The 26,234-nt window shown below is 37.4% G+C and overlaps 1 protein-coding gene across 1 annotated transcript in view; it reads right to left on the reverse strand.

Moving 5' to 3' along the window:
- LOC129742479 (uncharacterized) overlaps window positions 1–10,076 on the reverse strand; it is a 101,868-nt gene extending 91,792 nt beyond the window's left edge. The window contains exons 1-3 of the mRNA XM_055734379.1: window positions 9,904–10,076; window positions 7,650–7,805; window positions 5,037–6,433 (exon numbers count right to left, since the gene is read on the reverse strand). Of these exons, the coding sequence (XP_055590354.1) occupies window positions 5,037–6,433; window positions 7,650–7,805; window positions 9,904–10,076 (1,726 nt within the window). The remainder of the gene's footprint in view (window positions 1–5,036; window positions 6,434–7,649; window positions 7,806–9,903) is intronic.
- Between the last annotated feature and the right edge of the window lie 16,158 nt (window positions 10,077–26,234).

A 26,234-nucleotide genomic window follows, 5' to 3' on the forward strand; every position in this document is an offset into this window, starting at 1 on the left:
ATTTTTTGCCGAAAAATTTTCGAGTTTAAAATTTTGCAAGATTCAAAAAATTCAAGGTTTTTTGCGCGCCCCCTGACCGTAAAAAATCGAAAAAAATGATTTTTTGCCAAAAAATTTTTGAGTTTAAAATTTTGCAAGCTTAAAAAAATTCAAAGTTTTTCGCGCGCCCCCCGACCGGAAAAAATCGAAAAAAATGATTTTTTGCCGAAAAATTTTCGAGTTTAAAATTTTGCAAGATTCAAAAAATTCAGGGTTTTTCGCGCGCCCCGACCGGAAAAAAATCGAAAACAATGATTTTTTGCCGAAAAATTTTCGAGTTTAAAATTTTGCGAGATTAAAAAAATTCTGGGTTTTTCGCGCGCCCCGACCGGAAAAAATCCAAAACAATGATTTTTTACCAAAAAATTTTCGAGTTTATAATTTTGCAAGATTCAAAAAATTCAAGGTTTTTCGCGCGCCCCCGAACGTAAAAATTCGAAAAAAATGATTTTTTGCCGAAAAATTTTCGAGTTTAAAATTTTGCAAGATTCAAAAAATTTAAGGTTTTTCGCGCGCGCCCCGACCGGAAAAAAACGAAAAAATGATTTTTTGCCGAAAAATTTTCAAGTTTAAAATTTTGCAAGATTGAAAAAATTCAAGGTTTTTCGCGCGCCCCCCGACCGGAAAAAATCGAAAAAAATGATTTTTTGCCGGAAATTTTTGAGTTTTAAATTTTGCAAGATTCAAAAAATTCAAGGTTTTTCGCGCGCCCCCCGACCGTAAAAAAACCGAAAAAAATGATTTTTTTGCCGAAAAATTTTCGAGTTTAAAATTTTGCAAGATTCAAAAAATTCAGGGTTTTTCGCGCGCCCCGACCGGAAAATATCGAAAACAATGATTTTTTACCGAAAAATTTTTGAGTTTAAAATTTTGCAAGATTCAAAAAATTCAAGGTTTTCGCGCGCACCCCGACCGGAAAAAATCGAAAAAAATGATTTTTTGCCGAAAAATTTTGAGTTTAAAATTTTGCAAGATTCAAAAAATTCAGGGTTTTTCGCGCGCGCCCCGACCGGAAAAAATCGAAAAAAAATGATTTTTGCAGAAAAATTTTCGAGTTTAAAATTTTGCAAGATTCAAAAAATTCAAGGTTTTTCGCGCGCTCCGACCGGAAAAAATCGAAAACCATGATTTTTTGCCAAAAATTTTCGAGTTTAAAATTTTGCAAGATTCAAAAAATTCAAGGTTTTTCGCGCGCGCCCCGACCGGAAAAAATCGAAAAAAAATGATTTTTTGCCGAAAAATTTTCGAGTTTAAAATTTTGCAAGATTCAAAAATTTTAAGGTTTTTCGCGCGCCCCCGACCGGAAAAAATCGAAAAAAATGATTCAAAAAATTCAAGGTTTTTCACGTCATCATCGACCGGATAAAATAGGAAAAAATGGTTATTTCTTGAAAAAATTTCAAGTTCAAAATTACGCCTGATTAAAAAAAACTCAAGGTTTTCCACGAAACGAGTTTCTAGAATTGAATCTTGTTATATTGCAACAAATGACGATATGTTTCGATAATTAAAAAGCTTTGATCTTCGCAATGAACGGATAAGGCATTCAAAAGTTGTAACATTTTTTTTTATTTCAGAAAATAGCATACCCACTTCCCAAAGCGGTCTAAAATAGGTCCGTTACCCTTCCTCGCCTCTATACAATCTCACGACGTGAATTTACCTTTGCCTTGTCTCACCAAACAGGAAGTATACGAACAATTGTCCGCAGTCGATCCATCCAAAGGTCTCGGCCCACACCACATAGCTCCGACACACAGTGGGGCATGACCTATAAAAGCTTGGCCAAAAGCCCTTTTTGTAAATTTCGAAAATTCATCATAAATTTATGGTTTCAGAAACTGGACATTACACCGATCACAAATCTGTCAAGCATATCTTAAAATTCGATGTTTCATATAATTTTCTACGTAGGTAAAGTTGGGGTTCGATGCATTATATTGCGAAAACAAAAAAAAAATTTCAATACTCCACTAAAATTTTATTTCTTCGAAAATAAAAAGCATAAATGTGTTCCAAATAATATGAAATTTATTTATTTAAAGTGAAAAAATTGAAAAAAATCATAATTTATTTTTCGAGCTCAAAAGTTTAACGTTAAAAAATTACGAACCATTTCAGCTTCCTCCATATGCCTTGATGAATTTAACCACACTTGAACAACGCCACACCAAACTGCATCAAACCTTCATCTGCGAGGCATTGATGACATACCACATATCAGCATATATTCTACAACGGGTCAACATGTATGCATCCACTGGGACACTTCGGCTACGTGCATTTCTCTTAATACTTTACCACTGTTCTACTTATGGAAGAAATCATCCAATAGATAAATGTTGTGATCGTTTCAATTTAGTGTACCATCTGTTCGATTTTAACATGAGCAAGCGTAGTTTTAAATTAGCTTTCATTTTTTCACATTTCACAAATTATTTATAAATCTGCAGACAAGTACACAGAAAATTGTGTGCATTTCTTTTTCTTAAATCGCTTATTTGAGACAAGGTAAGGTTGCATCACGAACACATCAAAAGAAAAAAAGTCACATCCCTTTAATAATAACGGTAATGTCAGTAACCATATTTCAGTTAAAAAACAAACGGATTGTAACGACGGAGTGAACGCTGTCATCTCACCCAATTATTTATTTTCGGCTAATAGATATTCAAGAGAATGGCAATATAACTGTGGTGGCTTCCAGCCATACTCAAATACAAAATCCAAATCAATAGAGCTTTCAATTTCACATTTCACCTAGCTTTCAAATAAGCTGACAGTAGTTCTATTTGACTTCGATTTTTAAATTCTTCGCCTCCGTACATTCAAACAAGTACCAATGTTGGTATGAGAATTGAAAAATGCATTCTATCTGGCTGCACCTGTTCCATGTCTCCCGGCTGGATGTAGCTATTGGTTTTCGATTGATTGAAATAATGATTCCTATCTGAGTTCCTCTTCTGGCGTCGAGATCAACTCGGTGCTTCTGTTCTTCCCAATTTGTCCCCCTCTTAGCTGTGCTGGCATCTCTAAGGAAAACGATAAAAACCTCAGCTGGATATGTCATATGCATTTGAACAGCTGACTTCTGTAGCTTAAATCATGCATTAAAGTGGGACCTTCAGAGTGCAGTGCATCTTTGTCATAATCGGTTGGTATTGTTTGAATAGCTTTCTTTCCTTATGAATGCAGATTTATTGTGTTTTAGGAAACTGTTGATCTTATTTTGCTTTTTTATCCTATAAATAGCCATTGGTCGTAATTCCGACCCGAAAACTTTTATTTTTGAAAATCGGGTCACCAGATCTTATCACGCTATGTTGTTCTGCTTTTCGGCAAATGTGAGGTGAAGAATAAATGCGCACGTTGACTTAGGCACTTTTAACACGCCCCCCTCCCCTCTCCAACCTTTCATTTCCCTTCCTGCTGTAATGTTTATAAAATTCATTTTATGTTCAATTTAAATATGATTTGTTTTTATATATAATGTAATTGTGATCATAAACCATCTCGCATCATTGTTTTTCTCTTTCAAACACCTGATCGAATAAACCCAACAAAAAAAGCGCTGAAAAATATCGTGGTTAAGTTTTCAATCAGCAATCTGACTGAAAGAAGGCAACCAAATTTTTTTTTTTTTTTAGATAGATAGATTTTATTCAATGTAAAAACTCAGAAGAAAAACCTTAATGAACTTGCGTTCTTCTAAAAGGTTTCATTTGAAGCTAACAAGGATATAATTCAGTATGCCTATGCTTACATAAACCGCTCTAAATTGGATTTAAAGAATTTTTTAACACGAATTTTAAATATAGGTACATTTTCACTATGACGAATTTCTCTACTTAGACGATTGTACATTTTTGGACCTGTAGATTCTAATCGCCTTTCTCCGATTCTCGTTGTTGAACTCTCTACAAATAATCTATCCATAAACCGGGTATTATGATTATGAGTTGCATGATGTACATTGAAATTATGGTGGATGTCCTTGATTCGTACTATTCGGTGCATGATAACCAAAGTTTGTAAGTCACGCAAGCAGCTTATTGGTAAAATGTTATGTCCTGGCATTCTATACAGATCTAAGCTGGGGTACAAGTAGGGAAGCTTAAAGATAGATTTCAAACATCTATTCTGCTGAACTTTTAACGTTAATAAATTAGTTACATTGGTGTGTCCCCAAGCACTTATAGCGTATGTATAGCGACTGTGTATAAAACTATAATATAGCTTTTGCAAAACATGTCTTGGCATGAAATACGAAAACTTACGGATTAATCCACAAATGGGCGCACAAGTTTTTACAAGATTTGTTATATGTGGCTTCCAAGATAAGCGGTTGTCTATGTGCACTCCTAAATATTTAAAGCACGATACTTCTTCTATTTCACTATTTTTGTGGATAAGTTGTGAATGTGGCGGCAGTTTTGTTTTGATTCCACGAAAGATAATAAATTTGGTTTTAGTGGCATTCAATGTAAGTAGGTTGTTCTCGAGATATTTATCTATGGTAATCAGGTCACTCTCCATTTCACGAATGACGGCTTCTACATCCTTCTTCGAATATTCCAGTACCGTGTCATCAGCGAACAGCTTCGGGATACCACACAGGGTAAGTTTAGATAAGTCGTTCACATAAATTAGAAACAGAAGCGGACCTAAGTTGCTCCCTTGAGGTACGCCTACACTTATGGGTAACTGAGAGCTTAATGTGTCGTTGACTTTAACTACTTGTTGACGATTTTCCAGATAACTGTGCATCAGTTCGTTTGCTAAGCCTCTTGCTATGCTACCATATGCTTCTAATTTTTTCAGCAACAAGCTATGATCTATTGTATCAAAAGCTTTTGATAAATCAAGAAACAAAGCTCCCGGTATTTCATTCTTCTGATCCAAACTGTATGACACACTATTAACTAGTTCCAGTAGAGCTATCTCCGTGGAACCTCCTTTACGAAATCCGTGTTGATATTGATAGAAAAAATTTTCACCATCTAGAAACTCCAACAGTCTTGTTGCGATCAGCTTCTCAAATACCTTGCTGAAGGCAGAGAGAACTGAAATCGGTCGGTAACTATAAAGTGCCTTAGGATCACCGGACTTAAACACTGGGTGGACAACAGCAAGCTTAAGACATTCGGGATACTTGCCCATACTAACACTATCGTTAAAGGCTGAAGTGAGAATAGGGGCTAAAACCGCGTGGTGGGTTCGAAGCGCTGACACAGGAAAACTGTCCACTCCAGAAGCTTTCGAAGGATCCAGACTGGATATTATTGTTATGACTTCTCGGACTGTGGATGGTCGAAGAAAAATTGAGTTTCTGATCCGCTTGATGGTTCCAAATTCATCTATGTTTCCGGTCGAGTGGTGTTGGCTTGCAAGATGTTGTCCAATTGCAGTAAAGAACTCGTTGAATGCATTTGCCACAGGTAATGGACTATCAACAGATTTTCCATACAGATTCAATGTCAGCTCATCAGGTTTTGAATTCTTTCCTATCATTTCGTTAATTCGTTTCCAAAGAATTTTCATGTTGGATGTATTCATAAGTTGCTCATAATATTCGATTTTTGCCTTCCGTTTTGCGTTCTGTAGTTGCTTATTCATTCTCTTCATTTGTTCGGAAAGATTGAGGTTCGTGGAGTTCTTTTTCAATTTCCGCAAAATTTTATCCCTAGATTTCAAAAGTTGCCATATTTCTAGAGTCATCCATGGACATATTTTCCTCATTCGAACTACAGCGGTAGTGACGTGGGTATGTTTAACAAGAAGTTGTTGGTAGCGCTCAGTTATAGTATTCAATCTAGCATTCGGGTCTTGGTTCCGAAAATCAGCATTTCTTAGGAAATCTATGAAGTCTTTTTCGAGATGTTCTCGATTCGTATGTCGCCGAGATAAGATTTTAACTTCCGGTAAAGCTTTTTTGTTAATGTAAGTAGTGAGAACAGGCCTGTGATCACTGATGTCACACTCAAATGTGCAATTAATTATTGAACGGAGGTCGTTGATGCGAACGATGCTGTGGTCCAGCAGATTGTTGCTAGCAGGTCTGGTGACAATGTTATTTGAGACAGCGAGGCTGAAGCAACTCAAGAGACTTTGGTACTGCAATACTACACTATCGTTCTCCCTATTAATAGGAATATTGAGTTCACCCAATATGAAGATGGGCTTACTGAGGTTTGCTTCGGTGAGAAGTATCTCTAGGTGGTTAATGAACTTGGAAAAGTTGTAGCCTGGTGGTCTGTAAATTCCATGAACAGTAATCGACTCTCCGTAGTGTAAAATTTCGATTCCAATATGGTGGTATCCATCATCTTCAGTATTGCGCTTTATAGTGAACTTTATATCATCCCTTACATAGATTGCAAGGCCGCCGCCGTTACTTAAACGAGATGAGAAGGTGGCTTTGTATCCTGGTAAATTGAAATAGGCAATGTTCTTTTCCTTTACCCACGTTTCACTTATTACGATAACATCGATATTATCTTCAGATTTTCGAGGAATATTTTCAGCGAATCGAATTTATCTGGATTATTCATTCCACGAATATTCAATTGCAGAAGTTTAGGGTTCTTTCTATGACTTTTTTGAATATCTTCTGTAGATTCGCAGAAGATATTGGTACTTTTTTGTAGGATCAGTTCATCAGTCATGTTTGGTTAAATCTAGGTATAACAACTACTATGTTTTTAGTGCATAGGGATGTTCTTCAAATCCGATCGTGAACGAATAACAATCGGTTTACATTTCGAAGTCTTTTTCAAAAGTATGTTTCCATCTAGAGCGGGCCAAACATACGCAATATTGAGCTGTTTTTGCTTACTTCGCAGTTCTTGAAGTAGTCCATTTATCATCGGTGTTAATTCACTACGAACAGATACATGGACTTGTTCTGATTGGACATTCGGGGCATCTATTTTAAGTTCGTTGACGTGAAGACGGCCGTACTTACGTTGATCTTCAAGAATCTTAGTCTTTGTAGCAACATTTTTCAGAACAACACGAATTGGAGGCTTGTTTTTCGTGGAAACAGAAGATTTGAATCTTTCCCATGACAAAATAGAATCTACTTGGACATTGCATCTGAATGAGGATAGGGTCTTCTCTACCACCTTGGGTAATACTTCGTCAGGTACGACTGGTACACCAGTAATAATGACATTGTTCGCCAGTGATGCTTTCTCTTGGTTAATAATTGAAGATTCAAGAGTTTGAAGTCGTTGTTCAAGAGTTTTGGTAAAGCTTACAGAATCACTAAGAGCTTTTTTCAAGGACGAGTTTTCTCGCTTAAGGGTGAGCAATTCATCTCCAAAATGCTGCAATTTAGCCAGTGCGTTATCGACCATGGTGGACATAAAATCTTGGCTTTGTATTATTTGGTCAGTAATTTCTTCGAACTTATGACCCATCTTTGATAAAATATTTCGATTCAAAATTTCTTCTGACATACTGGCAGCACGGAATTCAAAATTGAATACTTCCCAAACTCAAATGCAGATGGCGCTGCAATCGCCAAAAATTGATCGAGGTCTACCGGGAACTGTCAGATTTGCAAAGCAAATGGCTCACAAGCAAGCAATAGCACTCTCTCCTCTCACCTGATGATTTGCAGCCGGATGGCAATTCCGTGTGTAGTTAGGCTCAAATCTTGTTCGTCTCGGCACACGTCGGCTAGATGTTGGACAACCTTAGCGTAGAGGGTTCTTGTTGTTTCTCGGGTTCGGACTTCGTGGTTGTCAAATGAATTTGCGGTTCTTTGCGGGGCATAGACGGGGTCGGTGGAGCGGAAATATAAACAAACAGCAGTGGTGGGTTTTTATTAGGTAGCAGATCAGAGTTTTACAGGCTCAGACACTGGTCATTCCAATAATTCACGGAATGTAGCAATTAAGCAGCAACAGCAGCATAGGCGGGCAGCAACAACAGCAGCTTTGGGGCAACAACAGCAGCAGTGAGCAGGATTAGTGAGGTCAATCGATTATCTCGCCGTGGTTGGTGGGTGTGGTTGGCGGTTAGTGGGAGAGCAATGGGCGGGGAGGGAGGCGCGCTCGATCGACACTATCTGGCCAGCTGAATATCAATATCAGTTCCACATACCATTCCAGACCAACGGGGATGTTTCGATGGGCGTATTCGGCAAAAAAGATACTAATTTATCCAAATCCAGTGGGCGCAGGGCAGCTATGGCAGGTTTTCAGGTATAAATATGCACAAAATTTTAATATGGGTTCTTAGTAAAATCACTGCGACCAGTTAGTTGATCTATTGTAATATGTCCCCTGTTTAATGTATGCTAAGTCAAGGAAGATCACTTTCATATATTAGATAGTGTCCCTATCTTGAGATTTAGCATTTTCCCAATCTGGTATAACCGCTCTTATGAAGCTGTTCACCTTTTTAGGACCAATTGAAAAAACTTCGGAGGGATCTAATATACCACAGCCGATTATTTTAATCCGTTTCGATATAAGAGAAGGACATTCGCAAAGAAGATGCTCTGACGATTCCTTCTCCATACTGCAGAAACGACACTCGTCAGAGTTTAATCTGCCAATTTTTTTCATGTGATATCTGCATTCACAGTGACCTGTAACGAGCCCTGTAAACATTTTAAGGTCTTTCTTAGATAAGCTAAGAGCTATTTCTGATTGTTTAATACTTGGTTGGATAAATTTTTTAGCCTGTTGCCCTACAACAGAGTTTTTCCAATTGTTTGCAATTATACTTTTTTCTTTATTTTTCATTTCTAATTTAAAATAGCATTTGGAAATACTGCAAAATGGTTCTGGTCCCTCAAGCGGAATAGAAGACCCTTCTCTGGCCAAGCTGCCAAGCTTGTGGGTTGAACTGGACAGATTTTCTGGTTTGCAGCAGGGAAGATTTGAAAGTCGCACTATCCGCAGTAACCGATCTGCCTTGGGATTACGATGGAATTTTCCAATCAATAAATTTATGGCGAAAGCGTAATGTAAGTATTTGAAATCAAAGTGGTGTTCTATAAATGTTCTTTTATTTAAAAACGCAAGAGATAATTAACAAGAAACTTACTTAGAAATTCAGATAAATTTCACTCGAACATCATAGTGTAATTCACTTGACCGGTCACTTAAGTGAATTCACTTGACCCATCACTTAAAATTCAAATGAAATTACGTATGGCGAGAATTTACTACAAATATCACTTATTTTTTAAATGAATATTATTTTGAGTGTGATGCATAAAAATAAACAAAAAAAAAACACCGAACCAAAACAACCGTACGAATTTGGAATCTTCTTGGCTTGTCAGCCAGACATCGAGTAGACATCTGCCGAAAGAAACGTCAGTGAAAAACGTCACCCATGACAGATTTACTCTTCGCGGTTGGCACAACTGAACGAGAGACGACCAAAGTTCCGGAAAAATTTTCATTCGCTTAGTAAGATCGACGCTGTAAAGTTGCTGCATGCTGTTGGTAGTGCGAGCGCCGCAGCATTGTGTAAAACGCGTGTGTAGTGGAAAATTCCCGATCGCAGAAAGCGATTCTTTCTGTCCCTGGAGGGAAAAACGGGCGTAGTGCACTAAACGAATTGCAGGTAAGCGGCAAATTGAATTGGCCAATTAGCTTTTTTCCAAAAAGAGCCCTTACAGGCAACGCACGTTACACGAGGCCAAATGCGCTCAATGCGAAAAGATCGCACCGGCTACACGCGGTTACATTCGGCCCAGGAACGGACAGCAAGCTCGAAAAGACTACACTCAAAAGGGGTCGGAAGTGAGTAGAGGTCACATGCAGCGCACATCACAAATTCTAACCCTACTTTTTCCGTCCCAATAGGACCCCTTTTTTTCTTGAAGGGCTTCAAATTCACCCTTTGTTGAAGGAGTTTCGCCTCATTTTCCCCACCGGATATTTGTACCGCAGCTTTCGTGCCGCGGACTTCAAATTGGTTCCTTGGCTTGAACCGGAACCAACGTTGGAGCTTTGAATCGGATCTTTCGCCCATATTCGGACCCGGATCTGTGAGGTCAGGGCTTTCGACATTCGCCGCAGTTTTAACAATTCGAGAGACGTCTCGAATTTTCGTCGCTTCCGGAAGGTGATCAACTGATCTTCCGTGACTGAGATCCAATTGGAATCTGACGGGATCTTCGCACCAAAAATGAGCGTGTCAAAGGAAGGAGGAACCTTCGGGATGGCCATTCCGTCTCGTGAAAACTTTGGTGCAGATGACAGTACACCGGAGAGAAACGTCATTGGAACCCAGCCGGCTGGCGCTTCATCGAAACAGGTTTCGGAGTTGTCCCGACCAGAACAGCTGTCAAGGCTCTCCAAAAGTACAGCTGTTGGATTCGATCGAGGCAGAATCGCTACCGGAGTTCATCGAGAGGAGCAGCACCGTGCGTTCACGGCACGAGAAGGATTAGTTTCCGAGGAAAGCCAGGAGACTTTGGTTCAAATGCTCGATCCATTCCGCACTGCGCACCCACGTGCGGGAATCGGCACAAAGGAAAACAAGAGCGAACCGCAGCAGGTCGGCGAGAAGATCGTTGGCCAAAGGGTGTTTCAGAGAGTGGCCAGTGGCATTAATTAACATGTAAGTCGCGCTCCTTTTTTAAAATCGTTGTATTTAAGGTAAATAAAATGGGTTTTCTGACATTGCAACGAATTAATGATGCCACCAACTTAAGTTTGCGTTTAGTTATTTTTGGGCGGTGGAGCCTATGCTATCATTTAACAGAAGTTGAAAATATGTATGTATATTTCCTTCACTTAGGTAGGTAAATGCTGTTTTTTTCGAGTTTCATACGATCAATCTATAATGTATATGAAACGTATAACAAAGTTGTTGAGAAATATACCTACAAAAATCTTTGCTGGGAATCATCTATGTCTGGTTCAATCGATACTCCTTCAACTGAAATTGAAGAATCATTCTCCTTAGTTTCAGTTTTAGCTAGCGTCATCAATAGTTGCCTTCTTATATATATTAGGATGGAACTCCCAGTAATTACAAAAAACAGATCCCGATCTTGGAGACTCAACTAAGAATAACAAAGCTATTTTGAACCAAGCTCATAAGCCATCTTCCATATCCCATCACCAGGCGGACTTCTTTGTGTTTTGTCGGCTTCGGGTGGCGCTTGGTATATGCGCCAGGCCTGGGTTCCTACCCAAGACCTAGGACAAAACCGCAGTTTCACGATGGAAGTCCTGGCCGTATGTTGACGGACGGCCGTGTTCTGAGCCGTATGGTAACGAACGACTGTTCGACCTTCTTGGGGACACGAGGACACTTATGTTGCTTACAGTGTCCTACTAGTAGGCACTTTAGGCACATTTTACTTCTACTTCCACAACCAAGGTCCAAAATAACGGCTGACACCTGGTTGGCGGGAAGGTTAATTAGGCGTACAAAAATTCGCTGTTTAACCTAACTCCAACCCATCAAATAATTCAATGAAAAATAAAATAAAGCAAAACAAAACAATGTTACCGAGTTGGTAACACTATTTGTCGAACGACATTGACGGACTTCGCGTTCCCCAAGGGATAAGAGGCCGGCCCATTGGTGCGTCGGCCTTTTATCAACTCCCCCGGTACGACCAATCGGTGTTGTCCTGATCGGGCCATCCCCTTGGTGATTCCGCATGTGGCGCGGATTTCGTGTGTCGCGGTTGGTGTCTCGGCTTGATGGGTTTGCATAACAGTGCAGTGGAGTCTCCCTGATCTGCTGCACGGAAAATAAACTGCTATCCTTCTATTTAAAAAAAAACTAAACCGAACTGCCCAACTGATGATGAATTATTAATTTTAATTATATAAACCAACATTTTACATTTTATATTTATCAGGGCAAAACTTGGACCGAAATTCATAAAATGAAGGTTGTAACCGAGTAGGAGGTTACAGAGTAAGGCCCTGGTACTAGAGGTTTGGTAGTCACTGAGGATGTCTGTGAAAGAAAAAAAAAAATCATATATGAATTTCGGACTCTAGAATAGGGTAACCAGGTCCCGTATCATCCCAGCCAGATTGATACATGATCCATATATTTATCGACGTGTGCGCCCGGATGGTATGCAAAACAGAAGGAAAAGGATGGTCGAAAGAATCCTGCTTATACGAGGTGGTCGGAGGAAGGACCACCACGGATATGTGAAACGTATTTATTAATTTTGTTGCTCCTGTCAGACATCCGTTTGAATCAGCCAAAAATTTTGTAGAGTAAGATTTTGAATCGAAATGTTTACTATCAATAGTTTCAGAATTTAACGTTTTTGCCCTATTAGGATATATTGACAGTTTTACACGAACACCACCTTAGCAGGAGGCCTCAGCCCTAACCTCAAACCATGGGAGAACAGAATCGATTTTTGAGAAGGGCGCACGATCAACACGTTTTTCCGGTACTCACATCGACAAATTCGCCCTGTGGAAAAACGATACACGGTGTTCGTGTTTTGATTTTTTTTGGGCGTTCAGGGTTGCCAAGTGCATTGATATTTGGAAAATGATAATATTTTTTAATTGCATTGTTATTGAAAAACCTTTTCATAAATACTGAGAATTTGCAATATTCCCGTAGATTTCTAGAAAAAATGAAATGCAATTAAATGCGTAGAAAACAAAATGCAACATTTATCTGAACGGAATAACAACTGCCTGTATCGCACACTTAAACGATGTAGCGAATTATGTGGATTTGTTTATAATACTCAGAGCATGCAGGAGATTATTTTCAAAGTCAATATAGACGGCTTTCATTAAATTACTTTTTTGTAACAGTTAATGATTTGGCATTCGTTTAGAAGAAAGAAACAAATTTTGAATCTATCAAGCAGTATATGAAAACATATTTCAGATGTTTTAAATTCACCTTGAAAATTCATTAGAAAAATATGGCTTATCTTCATCCATTTTGGGACGCCTCATAATGAATTCAAACGTTTAGCTGTTGACATTTAAAAAATTTTATCAATTCAGAAATATTATAATTAGTTGAAATCAAACAAATACTGATTTTAGTAACGCACCTAGCATCACTGGTGAGGCCGCCAGCAAATCAAAGTTTGAGGTTATGGCTCAGGCCAATTTTTCGCCAATACTATCGTCCGTATATACCCTTATAGCGGAACTTTCTCATCCGCTAGTACACTTAGATTTCAGAGAGGTAAATTAACAAGCTAAAAAAGTTATCAAAATATTCTACGATTAGCGTTTTCTTGTCAGATACCGATTACGATGCTTGCGAATTCCGATCAACTGGAAAGCACGCAATAAATGTGGAGGAACGTCAAATGGGACATCATACAAGCGGATATAGATAAGGGATATCACGCGAAAAAAACGAACTTATTTCTTCGAGTTTATGAAGCTTGTGTTCCACATCTTACACAAGAATTACGAAAGAAATGGAGCTTACAAAAAATTACTTTAATATTTTGTTTTCTTCGTTATAAACTGTGAAGGCGATAAACGCCTAGGAGTATGCAATAAAACCCAAACAGCAATCAGTAATGAATAACAGCAGTTTACAAGTTTCGTAAAAAAATTAAAAGCGCACGGATCGAAAAAAAATAATGTGCTTTTAAAATCAAAATACAAATAAGAATAATTCTCTTTTATTATTATTATAATTATTATTATTATTATTTTTATTAAAGGCATTTTACCATTCTTATGGCATTCGTGTCTGAATAATTCTCTATGAAATGCAGTACTTTATCATAATTGATTTGATTTGTCGGCATTATTTTTTTTTTCTTTATGAGCTAAAAATACAATATATAATTTGTCGGCATTATTACAAATACTAAGTATTTAATACATTAATTATCTTGATTCTGTGTCTTTCACTACTATTTTGAGAAAAAAAAACTCAGTCAACACTTTTTAGTGTTGCACGGTATAGTAACCTTAGGTTATATGCAACATTTGCATACAACAGCACATATTCAGCAAAAGTAATACAATGTAATGATATAGTGTACCGTAAAACAGAGCATCATGTAACAGCAGGGTAAGATGCAACTTTTATATAATACAACACTTATTTAATTTTCATTTCAATTGTCTGTCGTTCCAAGCAAAACTGTCCCATTAGACTGAGTCGATTTGGGGTTATTTTTGATTTTTCAAACCCTGGGATCTCAAAAGCTTCGTTTGGTTCAAAACTCATCCATGATTTTTTGCAGAATTTTAACGTAACGTTAACATGCGTAAATTTGAATTTTTAGGTTTGTATGGGAAAATAGAATATTAACATTAACAAGCGTCTAGATCAATTCAATGCACAGTTTGGATAAATACTTAGGTTTTTTTGTATAATTAAATACTATATGGTATGTACAAATTGAGAAAAATAGAAATGCCTAGGAGCAATTTACTTATTTTTTTATCCACAATGAAAAAGGTAAAACAAATGATTGATTTGCTTCGTTTATAAACACATAAATTCAAACGAGTGTTCTCATCAACAGTTATGCGCCGAGATTCATAAGCAATTTGTTTTCTAAATGTAACCGACAAGAAGGAAAAATATGCATAAAAGAGAAAAATCCACATTAGTAAAAGTAACACATTTAATAATGAATATATAAACTATGAATATTGCAAAAATTGTTTTAGTACGTGATTCCATGCTTGAGAAGCATACAAAAATCTTAAAACAGTATTTAAATATCAAGGGCTTGAGATATAGCTCAGTTGGCAAGTCTGTTGTCTCCTGAGCCGATGTCCGAGTTCGCGCCCAAGAGTAAACATCGAACACAGTTGTACCGGATAAGTTTTTCAATAACGATCCGCCAACTGCAACGTTGATAAAGTCGCGAATGCCATAATGATGGTAAAACGACTATAATCGAAACAAAAAAAAAATTTTAAATATCAATTTGACAGCAATTCTGCAAAAAAAACATGGATGAGTTTAGAACCAAAACGAAGCTTTTAAGACCCCAGGGTTTGAGAAATTCAAAAATGACTCCAAATCGAATCAGTTTACTGTCCCATGTAACTTTTGGGTAATTTTCCCTTTTTTGCTGGAAACTTTCGAAAAAAAAACACAAACAAGCACCTATACCTTGTTCTGAACTTATACGAAACTTTCATCAAGGTGGTTCTCTCTACGTTACTAGTTCTACGCAAGAATGTCACACTAGAGAAAATTCTATTAAAAAAGCAAACTTTATCAAAAAATTAACTTAAGATGAGTTCAAACTGTTGAGTATAATGTTATTCACCGAAAAGAACACTAAAATAGAGGGTGGAGGAGGAGCGAGGAGCCTTGCGTGATTTTTTCAAAGAAATTTGAACCAACACTTTTCAGTAAGCACTACTTACAGGATCGATACTGAACTAAACATTTTTATTAACAAATAGGAACGTATTCCTCAAATTACGGTTTAACATGATTTTTTGGGAAAACAAGAAACTATTCGAGCCTTTAAAATTATAGAAAAGTGTAGCCGGGTGACAGTTTTTCGTATTACCGGTATGCGTTCTGATTCTACGCAAAAGTGTCACACGAAGCATTTTTGGCTCTAACTTTCGGTTTGTTGAAGGAAATGTAATTTTTTGGCAGAAACATTGTAAAATGATAACTTGAACTGTTCACTACGAAAAAACTGTCAGTGAATTCATAGTTTAAGAGAAAAATTGGAAATCTAGCAAAAATTTCAATCGCGTTTTTCTCGTTTGCACGTTTTTTCACATGGGACAATTTTGCTTGGAACGGCAGTATAGTCTAATGAAATTATCAATTACTGATATCAAAATGATCATGTCATAGTTTCTCACATCGTGGGATAGTTTTTCAGACTTTTTGATTTTCGTAGAAATTTAAAAAAAATCAATGTACAAAAAAATGTACAATTTTTTTCTTTTTTCGATGCCGTAAAACCCTTCACCCAGTATGACGGATTGGCTTAATGATATCACCTACAAACTTTATATTGCTTTTATTTTCTCATACCAACACTGTTGGAGCAAAAATATTCATCGGACAATCAACAATTTTTTTTTAAATAAATATTTATATAATTCACTTACCAGTCTGGGCTAAAATGCATCAAATTGCGAATAAAAAAAATCACCATTGAAATCTTTTTTCCATATGGTGGATCATGATCGTTTTGCATCACGTGATTTTTATTTCAAAATTTCATCCATCCAAACATTATTTTCGATGATTCGGCTAGTAGAATTTTTTGTAGTTTTTTTTACCCCAAAATGTATGCAGCACCCTGATGCTTTGAGTTTTTAAACATTTTTTACAGAAAAAATGTAAAAATGAATTCGAACAAAACCATTTATTGCTGCAATTGGTACTTAACGTATCAAATCAAACGTTTTCATTTAATTTTCCACTAAAAACCGAATATGTTGCAGCAAACGGGGTAACCTTTTCTTAGTAGCGTGAAAATGGCTTGTTTTCGCAAATTTAAAAACAATTGGTGAAACCAATAATTTTTCAGACTACTTTTATTTGACATACCATCAACCTTGAAACTTTTTCATTATAAGTAGACATCAGGTTTTTAGAAGCCAATGAAATTGATAAGTGTTGCATGATGCCTCAATTGACGGTAAATAATGATGACATAGTTTCTCACATCTTAAGCTAGAATTTTAAAATGTTCGATTTTCACAGAAAGTATAGAAAATCGAGGAAAAGATGTTTAAATTTTAATATTTTTCGATGGCTTAGAAACATCATCAATCAGTAATTATAATAATTTATAATTCAGTTCTGGGTATCTGGGATAAGATGCTTCAAAATAAAAATCCAAGAAAAATCCTTTAAATCTTGTTTCCATATGCTGGATTATGATTGTTTTGCATTGTTTATTAACATTCATCCAAACTTCCAAACACTTATTTCGAGATTTCATTTCAGTTCGAACAAAACCAAATTTACTGTAATTGCTTTTCATATGCGCTATGGTCTTTATGGTATCATCGTCAATTTGATGTCCCATCCATTTTAAAACTTTTGCTGCATGGGCGGTAAAATTATCTTTGTATATATTTTTTTAAAAACCCTTGAAGTTGAAAAGTTTTGCATGTTACCCCAATTGACGGTAGGAGTGACTGCAATTCAATTTCGATCACATTATAAAATCAATATATAAGCGACTTGATCAAGACAGAAAAAGTTCTGCTGTGCGTGAAAGATCAGCTTATTAAAAACGCCTTATCATAAAGGCTTTATGCATTCTGCATAAAATGTAAATGTTTTTTATGAGAAAACAAACAGCTGTTGCATAAATGTTGTTGAAAGGAACTAATGTAGCCTTCCATTACATAATCGTTGACGATCCTGATACAAAATTCACAATCAAAAGTTGTAGCACTTTTCGAACAATAGCGAGAATTGATAAAAAAGAAAAAACTAATCTATCACGTATTGCCAAGTTTATAGACAAACGGAAGTCGAAATGAGCACAAGGGGACTTCGTAATTGATTTCAATTATCTCGGAAGACGTTGAAAGGAACAAAACGTTCAATCGAATTGCTGCCTTCTTCATGTAGTTCCTTCTGCTCCGGGTGGGTAGAGCGCCTGTGAGATTCAGACCCGTGCGTGGATGAATGAATAAGCTCCTTCCGGATTCGAATAGAGTGGCTGTATATATGTGGTTTATTTCCATCCCTCGCCACCAACCTCGGTGGCTCAATGTTGGAGGATGTGAGTTAACAGAGCGATCTCTTATTCCCGCTCTCATAATCATTATCATCATCATCATCTTCTTCTGCACTATCGCCTACAACAGAGGTTCGTGATTTCTTGTTCACTGAAATAAAAGACGCCCATCACGTAAATTTGTTTCATCCCTTCATACGGCATTCGTTAAGCTCGGAAACACGCAATTTCTCCGACAAGAATGAGATTTGTATTATTTGAAAATAAACAACATTTTTTACACACTTCAACCATTGTTTCTGTATTTTTAAAGCATATTAAGAGTGACTCATAGCTAATAACTGAGATATTTCAACTTATACGAAATAATTTCATTAAGACGGTGTTATATGTCATCTCTTCTACCTAGCTTTGGATAAAGTTTTTCGCAAATAATCAATACAGAATAGTTGGAACTCTTGAACCTAATTTCCAAGAATTTTTCAAAATCGAAAACACATCGTACAAGGATATCTGAGGGTACCAGGCTGATATTTTTTCTAGAAATAGGTCCATTTCCAGTTCCAGCTTTTTTTGTGTTTGTTGTGAATAAGAGGTTTTATTCACACAAACTTTCAATGTGTAGAAAAAACATAGTTTTTTCAAAAATGAATATGAATAAAATTCCTGAAAAAAATCATTTCACATTTCTTAAATCGGTCGAATAATATCGTTTGTTTAACTCTTAATTGAATAGTTACGATTTGATAACTCGTCGAGTCTTGCTAAATTTGAATAAAGCGTCAATGTGTTGAAATGCAACATAGACATGCTATTTCATGCTTGGTGAAATAAACTTTGCCAAATGGAAACGTGCAATCAGCCAATTCACTTCCCGCCCATGACATCCTCACCTAACTTCAATAAAGTCATATTTGCTAAATGTACTAATTTTTTCTCATAGTCACCAACAGCTCGAGGTTTTTGATGTGATAATCACTTTTACCTGAATCACCCGCCAGCCATTAGAGGTTCTGGCTGAAGTTGAATTTATTATGAGAAGGGGGCACCCAAAGCACGTCACCCAATCATTTCCACCACTACTGGCCACACCTTTCACAATCCTCTATCAAGTGGGTTCAAATTGAAACTACAACCCAGAGTCACTAACAAGCTGCACTGCTGCAATTGCATTGCAAAAACCGATCCACTTGTGCATAAATCTAACGGCGGCGGCTAGCAGGGAAACACAGAGAAAGAACGAGAGTGAGCTGGCACGTTCTCCTGTTTGTAGGCAACCGGTGGAAAAATTTAACGAGTATCCCCTCGCTTGCAATTGTGATTCCACTCACCGTAATCTGATGTATGACTTTTGCCTTTCATTGATGAACCTCTGCTGGAAGGAAAGATTGCTTCGTTACGTTGGTTTTCAGATTTAAGAGAGCGTTACATTTTTACCGGAAGGGCGAAGGAATGTTTCTACTGGAATTAATTAGTTTTTTTTCTCTGTATTTTCTGAATGTAAGCTTTCAATATATTGTGTGGTTTCTACCAGAAGCTTGAGATTTAAAGAGGACAGAAAAAGTTAAATTTTGGAAACATTTCAACAATATAAAGTAAACCTTGAAGGAATTCGAATCGCAAAAAAGAGAGGCTACGCCGTTATTAAGTATCTCGCAATGATCAAAAGCATCGATATCATCCATGCGTATGAAATTGATTAGTTTTATAAAGACATGACTGGGTTTTATAATACGCCAGAATAGAAAAAATGACATAGGTACGACAATGAATATCTACTCAATTTATGCATTATTTATTTAATTTACATAGTATACCGTCTCACGACATAACTTGACGAACATAATTCCTATAATTCCCTCGGTCCATGGCAACCGTTCTCCAATTCCTCGGGCACCCCACGTTCGCCAGATCACGCTCCACTTGGTCTAACCACCTGGCTCGTTGCGCCCCCGCTCTTCTTGTTCCTACCGGATTCGTAGCGATCACCTGTTTTGCAGGACAGTCGTCCGGCATTCTCGCAACATGTCCCGCCCAGCGTATCCGGCCAGCTTTCACCACCTTCTGGATACTGAGTTCGCCGTAGAGTCGCGCGAGCTCGTGGTTCATCCTTCGCCCCCACACTCCGTTCTCCTGTACGCCGCCAAAGATGGTTCTTAACACTCGTCGCTCGGATACCCCGAGTGTACGCAGGTCCTCCTCGAGCAATATCCATGTCTCGTGCCCGTAGAGAACAACCGGTCTAATGAGCGTCATATACAGGTTACACTTCGTGCGAGGGCTAAGTCTTCTCGACCGCAGTTGCTTGTGGAGTCCATAGTAGGCACGACTTCCGCTGATAATTCGCCTCCGGATCTCACGGCTGGTGTCATTGTCTGCGGTCACCAGGGAGCCGAGATAGACAAAGTCTTCGACTATCTCCAGCTCGTCGCCGTCGATCGTGACCTTGTTATTACTGGACAAGCGGGTTCGGTCGGTCTCGGATTCGCAGACCAGCATGTACTTCGTCTTGGACGTATTAATCATCAACCCAATCCTTCGTGCTTCGCGTTTCAGTTTGCGGTAGATCTTCTCCACCGCCGCAGATGATCTGCCGACTATATCAATGTCATCGGCAAAGCAGATAAGTTGACTGGATCTGTTGAAAATCGTGCCCCGCACTCAATTTATGCAATCAGAAAGTTTGATTATGTAGGTAAGTACCGTAAACTGGGGGAACTTTGATCAGCGGGGTAACTTTGATCAATATGAAATTTTTGCAGATAATCATCATTAATTAAGCGAAAAGTTAAAATTTCTGAAAATTGTTTTCAACGTTTGAAAGCCTATAAATTAAGTTACAAATAAGCTTAATTTGGTTTATATTAGAAGATTTTTTATATTACCTAAAATTAAATTTTGAAATCATAAAATATCTGGTTTTTCAAAGGCTCACAAACAAACATCTCTTTTGATCAAATTAAAGCATTTAGCAGCAAATGGGTTGTTATATGTGAAAGTTCAACTTTTTTCTTCGTTATGGTCTAGTTGAAGTGTTATTTTTATGGTCATTTGGCGATAATTATTTGATATTGAAAAAAAACGGTGATTTTCCTTGAGAAATCCCGTATAGTAAAAATGGCTAAAACCCTATCAAATGGTTGAATTTGAAGAAGAAAATAACGTGGGAACAGTATGAGGACCTAGGGAATTGCATTAAGGCGAAATTTCGTTTGTTTTTGAAGCCAAAAAAAAAAAATAGAAATGTTTATATTTTTTACCCCTAGATGTATGCAGTAACATTATCCATCATTTGAAAATAAATGTTTCGGAAAAAAAACATAGAAAAAATTCGTTTAGTCCTAACAAAAATTACTCTTAAAAATGTTTATGCCCTATGTGCTAAATGGCACCATAACAATAATTTTGAAAAAGTTGAGGTACTTAAAAACCATAGTGATCAAAGTTACCCCGAAACTCGAAATCTGATTTTGTAACAAACATTTAATTATAACCACCAATGTCGTTTGAATTTACTGCAATCAATGATCATGTTTTATACTCCTCAACTCAGTAAGTGTTTTAAAATTTTTAGGTATTACGAAAAAGCAACCTCTTCCAAACTTTTCAAAAATGAATGAAAAAAATGATCATAGTTCCCCCAGTTTACGGTCTATCTAGAAAATTTAACATGAACTGACAGTCGTAGCACATTAAGGACCGCGAAGAAATGTAAGCCGGAAAACACCGATACTCAACATTCTATATCTCAGAAACCACTGGACCAAAATCTACAAATTTAATATTTTTGAGTTTCCAAAACTGCCCAAGTAACACAGGTTAAGCTAACTAGCATGAGCAAGTTGTATAATGGTTTGTCACGGATACTTTTTCATGATAAATTTTATAAAACTTGCGTTATGAATCTGAGTGTGGCAAATTCGCGTAAGCGAGAAAAAGAGATATTTCGTGTTTAATCCGCATTATGTTTATGCACTATTGGTATAGCTAAAATAGACTGGCGGATTCTCAAAACTCTGTAGGCTAGAAACATATTCACGAACGAAGGTATTCACAAATGTTTCACAAACATGGTACTCTCATTACCGAATTCCTGGAAAAAAATTTAAAATAAAATAAATTTAAAAATTTTTCCAACGATGCTCGTTGGCACTTTTTCCGTAAAAATCATTATGGACCTTATCAGTGTCATTATAACTGAGAGTTGTTCCTATAATATGGATAATATTGCATGTTCCTCAAGGTATAGACCTGTGAATTTTGCAGGTGAATATTCTTGACCCTAAAGCCCCAAAAACCACTTTTTACTGTTAACAATGGTCGATTTCGCGGAATACATCAAGCTCCGAACCTACTGAAGCTGTGCATCCATTTAGACCAAATTGCTTTGTTGTGCACGGCTTAAGCATGTAACGGAGAATCCAGGGACACAGATTTGATCTTAATCAAAGATACCGTCACTTCAAGATAAAGAAGTGAGCTTTGCCGCGAACATTAATTCTTTTATACGGACTTTCGATATTCGCAACGCCACCTCAAGAGTTAAGGCAACAAGATTACTGCATCTAGCCATGGTAACCAATGTGTGTCTTGGAAAAACAAATCTGCTTTAAAAGTATATCTGTTGGAAAGGAGTACTTCAGAGCCATCAACAATGCTTTAAATGGTAAAAATATATTTTTGTTGACCTTTTGGACGAATTATTAACCATATATTTCCTGTTCGAGAAGAAAATCATCTATTGAATGCTCAATTGGGAATCTTTTTGTTCATAAAAACAAGTATGTTGAAATTGATACCAACAGTGCGAATACGAACAACGGTTGCTTTGATAATTTTGTATATTATTTCACGTTGAAGTTGTTGAATACTCAAACCATTGACCCCCATGGAGGGTGTACAAGCTATTTTAGTCGCCTGTTATGATACCCCTTCTCAAAAGGGAGCAGCACTGAGCGTATAGAAAGAATTTTCGATAAGTTACATGGGTCTGTGTGAATCATTGATTCGATTTGATTGTAAAGGGTGATACGATCAAAATTTGGTCAATTTCAACTTGACGTATTTCTTTCAATTTTGCATTTAAAAAACCTGAACACCCCTCATTTTGGAGGTGTGTGTGTATGTAGAATGTTGCTCCTATTCTGATTTTGGAATTCACTCTTCAGTTGTCAAAATGCCGTCCAAGGAAGAAGAGCAGCGTATCAAAATTTTGCTCGCGCATCGTGAAAATTCGAGCTACTCTCACGCAAAGCTGGTAAAATCGCTAAAAGTTGCCAAATCAACCGTTACAAATGTAATTAAAGTGTTTGGGGAACGTTTGTCTGGATCGGGGGGAAATCGAAAACCGAAAGCCGCTGAGACGACAAAGAGAATTGCTGGTAGTTTCAAGCGAAACCCTAACCTCTCCCTCCGAGATGCCGCAAATAAGCTGGGTGTATCGTCTACAACCGTGCATCGAGCCAAAAAACGAGCCGGAATATCGACTTACAAGAAGGTAGTGACTCCAAATCGCGATGATAAACAAAATACGACGGCCAAAGCGCGATCCCAGAGGCTGTACACGACGATGCTGACGAAATTTGACTGCGTGATAATGGACGACGAAACTTACAGCAAAGCCGACTACAAGCAGCTTCCGGGACAGGAGTTTTATACGGCAAAAGAAAGGGGAAAGGTAGCAGATATTTTCAAGCACATGAAACTGTCAAAATTCGCCAAGAAATACCTGGTTTGGCAAGCCATCTGTACCTGTGGCTTGAAAAGCAGCATTTTCATAGCTTCCGGGACTGAAACCAGGAAATTTACGTGAAAGAGTGTTTGAATAAACGTCTGCTGCCTTTCCTGAAGAAACACGGTTGTTCCTTACTGTTTTGGCCGGATTTGGCCTCTTGCCATTACGGTAAAAAGGCCATGGAGTGGTACGCCACCAACAACGTGCAGGTGGTTCCCAAGGACTAGAACCCTCCCAACACGCCAGAGCTCCGCCCAATTGAAAAATACTGGGCTATTGTCAAGCGGAACCTACTGAAGACCAAAAAAAACTGCTAGGACGAGCAGCAGTTCAAGGCAAACTGGCTTTCTGCGGCGAAGAAGGTGGACAAGGTGGCTGATGACTACTTACAGTAGGTCGGGGTTATCTCCGTTTTCTCTAACGGGCCATAAAGGTCGTCGGAGAGTATCACCAAGGGGGGTTGAAAGTTTCTTCCTTCAACTGCAGAGCTGGACTTCTCCGTGGCGTTCCGCTGGGTTCACGAGGATCCTTCGGTGGCGACTTTTCGGAGAACTAATCGCACAATTCCGAAAGAGATGAAGGGACGGATATTTTGGATGTGTTCTATATCCGAACCGTGTTCACTCCCGAACATCCGCACAATCTACGGCACTATCCGCGCAAACTACCGAACCCGTTTTTCGTCAAAAGGGGGCAATCGCGAACACGTCTTTCTTCCGATTCGCGCCGATTATTATTATTTGTCTTTTTCTTTTCAACTTCTTTGTTGACATTATCTCAAACCATGTTGTTCAATATACGATAAGTAGGTTTATGATCTTCGCTGCGTAATGTTTATTGAACGTTGTCGCGTAACATTTTCACTCCTCATCAGTGGCTGTACAAAATCTGATGGCAGGGGTTAAGCGTAAGGCCCCGCAATTCGGATTTGGAAAAGCGGAAGCCTAACTGAATATTTTTCCTGAATTTGATACTAATTAAACTTGAACAAAAAATTTAATTTGATTTTTTAAATAAACGATTTCACCTATTTACAAACGTTTTCCCTTGACCAAATTTTGACCGTATCACCCTTAATACCCGGGCTCCATGGCTTCGTATGAACTGTTATGGAGTGAATGTATTACGTGTGTTGATGTAGGTATATTTTGGAAGAACGAGTCAATCAAGTGGGCTAGTTACTTACAGGTATTCCGGCATCCGTGTAGATATATTCCTGCCCACACAACCATTTGGTGGGTATTTCGATTTTGCAACACAAATAGACTTGTAAACATATCGTATATAAGGCGTCGTACACAAATTACGTAACGCATGTAGGGGGGGGGGGGAGGGAGGTTGAGTCTGCGTTACTTGCTGTTACATAGGGGGCAGGGGGGTACTTGGTTCAGTTACGTAACAAATTAATGGAAAAAAAACATAAAGAAGAGGATTGTAATTTTCTGTTTTTGGCGAGCAAATCTACACACCCCATGTTCGAAAGTGTCAATGTTGGTTAAGTAACTGTTCATCAACAGCTTTTTCCCATGGACTGGATTTCAACAGGGTGTGTGAACTACCAGAGTTCGATGAGATCCTGCGTTATCAAGAAAAGATCAAGCCCCGTTCGTTTTTGGCAACATTCGATTTTGGCAACATTCGATTTTGGCAACATTCGATTTTGGCTACATCCGATGTTGGCACATGTGCCAATATCGAACGGTTTTTAGAAACGACATTACCTTTTAGTTTTCTCTATAACAGGACCAATATAACTTAGACAAACTACAAAAATACGTTTCTACGTAGAGAAATGTTGATAGAAAACAACAAAAAAAAATTAAAAAAAATTATAAAGTACCCAAAAATAACAAAAAGTTGAAAAATAAAAAAGATAAAAAAAAAACAAACATAAGACTAAAAATGACAAAAACAGCATAAAAATGATGAAGTAAGACAAAAACAGAAAAAATGACAAAAAAAAACAAAGATTATGAACAAAACAAAAAAAATGCAAAATGTATCTGAACCATTAGAAAAACAACGATAAAAATTCTAAAAATGGTCGGAAATTGACTTTAAATAATGTTAATGATAATAAAAACAATTATTTTATAAAAATAAGAGAAAAAAATTCAGAAAAAAAACCGTTCGATTTTGGCAACATTCGATTTTGGCAACACAAAATGTTCGGGTATATTGCCAAAAACGAACGGGGTCTGTATAACAAATGAAAACAAACATTTTAAACAAAATAAGAAAAGTGCAAAATGCATCAAAAACATGATGAAAAAAATTAGAATTGGTCGGAAATTGACTAAAAATATCGTTTTTGATAATAATAATATGTAGATATTTTGTAAACATAATTAAAAAAAAAGTTGAGAAAAAAACCGTTTGATTTTGGCAACACAAAATGTACGGGCGTGTTGCGAAAATCGAACGGGGTCTGTATTACTATTGACGAAGGCCCAGATAAGAACCCCCGTTACTTTGTGTAAATTTGTAAATTTCAAAATTGAATATGGTAGGGAGGGGGGGGTGTATTTAACGTTACGTAACTATAGAAGGGGGGTCCTATCCAATGTTACTTATTGTTACATAGGGGGGGAGGGGGTCTAAATTCTAAATTTTTTGCGTTACGTAATTTGTGTACGATGCCTAATGCAGCAAAACCAGTATAAACGTATCATATAGGTACATTAGCACACATATTCTTGATTCGGATTGTATTGTCGTAATATAATTATGCAATGTTTTTAAATACGATAAAGAATATGCAATAGCCGCACATTGTAGGTACAGATATACGAAAATGAGTTTTACTGTGAGTGTGATCTTACTGTG

This window comes from Uranotaenia lowii, chromosome 2 (assembly GCF_029784155.1).
Source record: "Uranotaenia lowii strain MFRU-FL chromosome 2, ASM2978415v1, whole genome shotgun sequence".
Taxonomy (NCBI): domain Eukaryota; kingdom Metazoa; phylum Arthropoda; class Insecta; order Diptera; family Culicidae; genus Uranotaenia; species Uranotaenia lowii.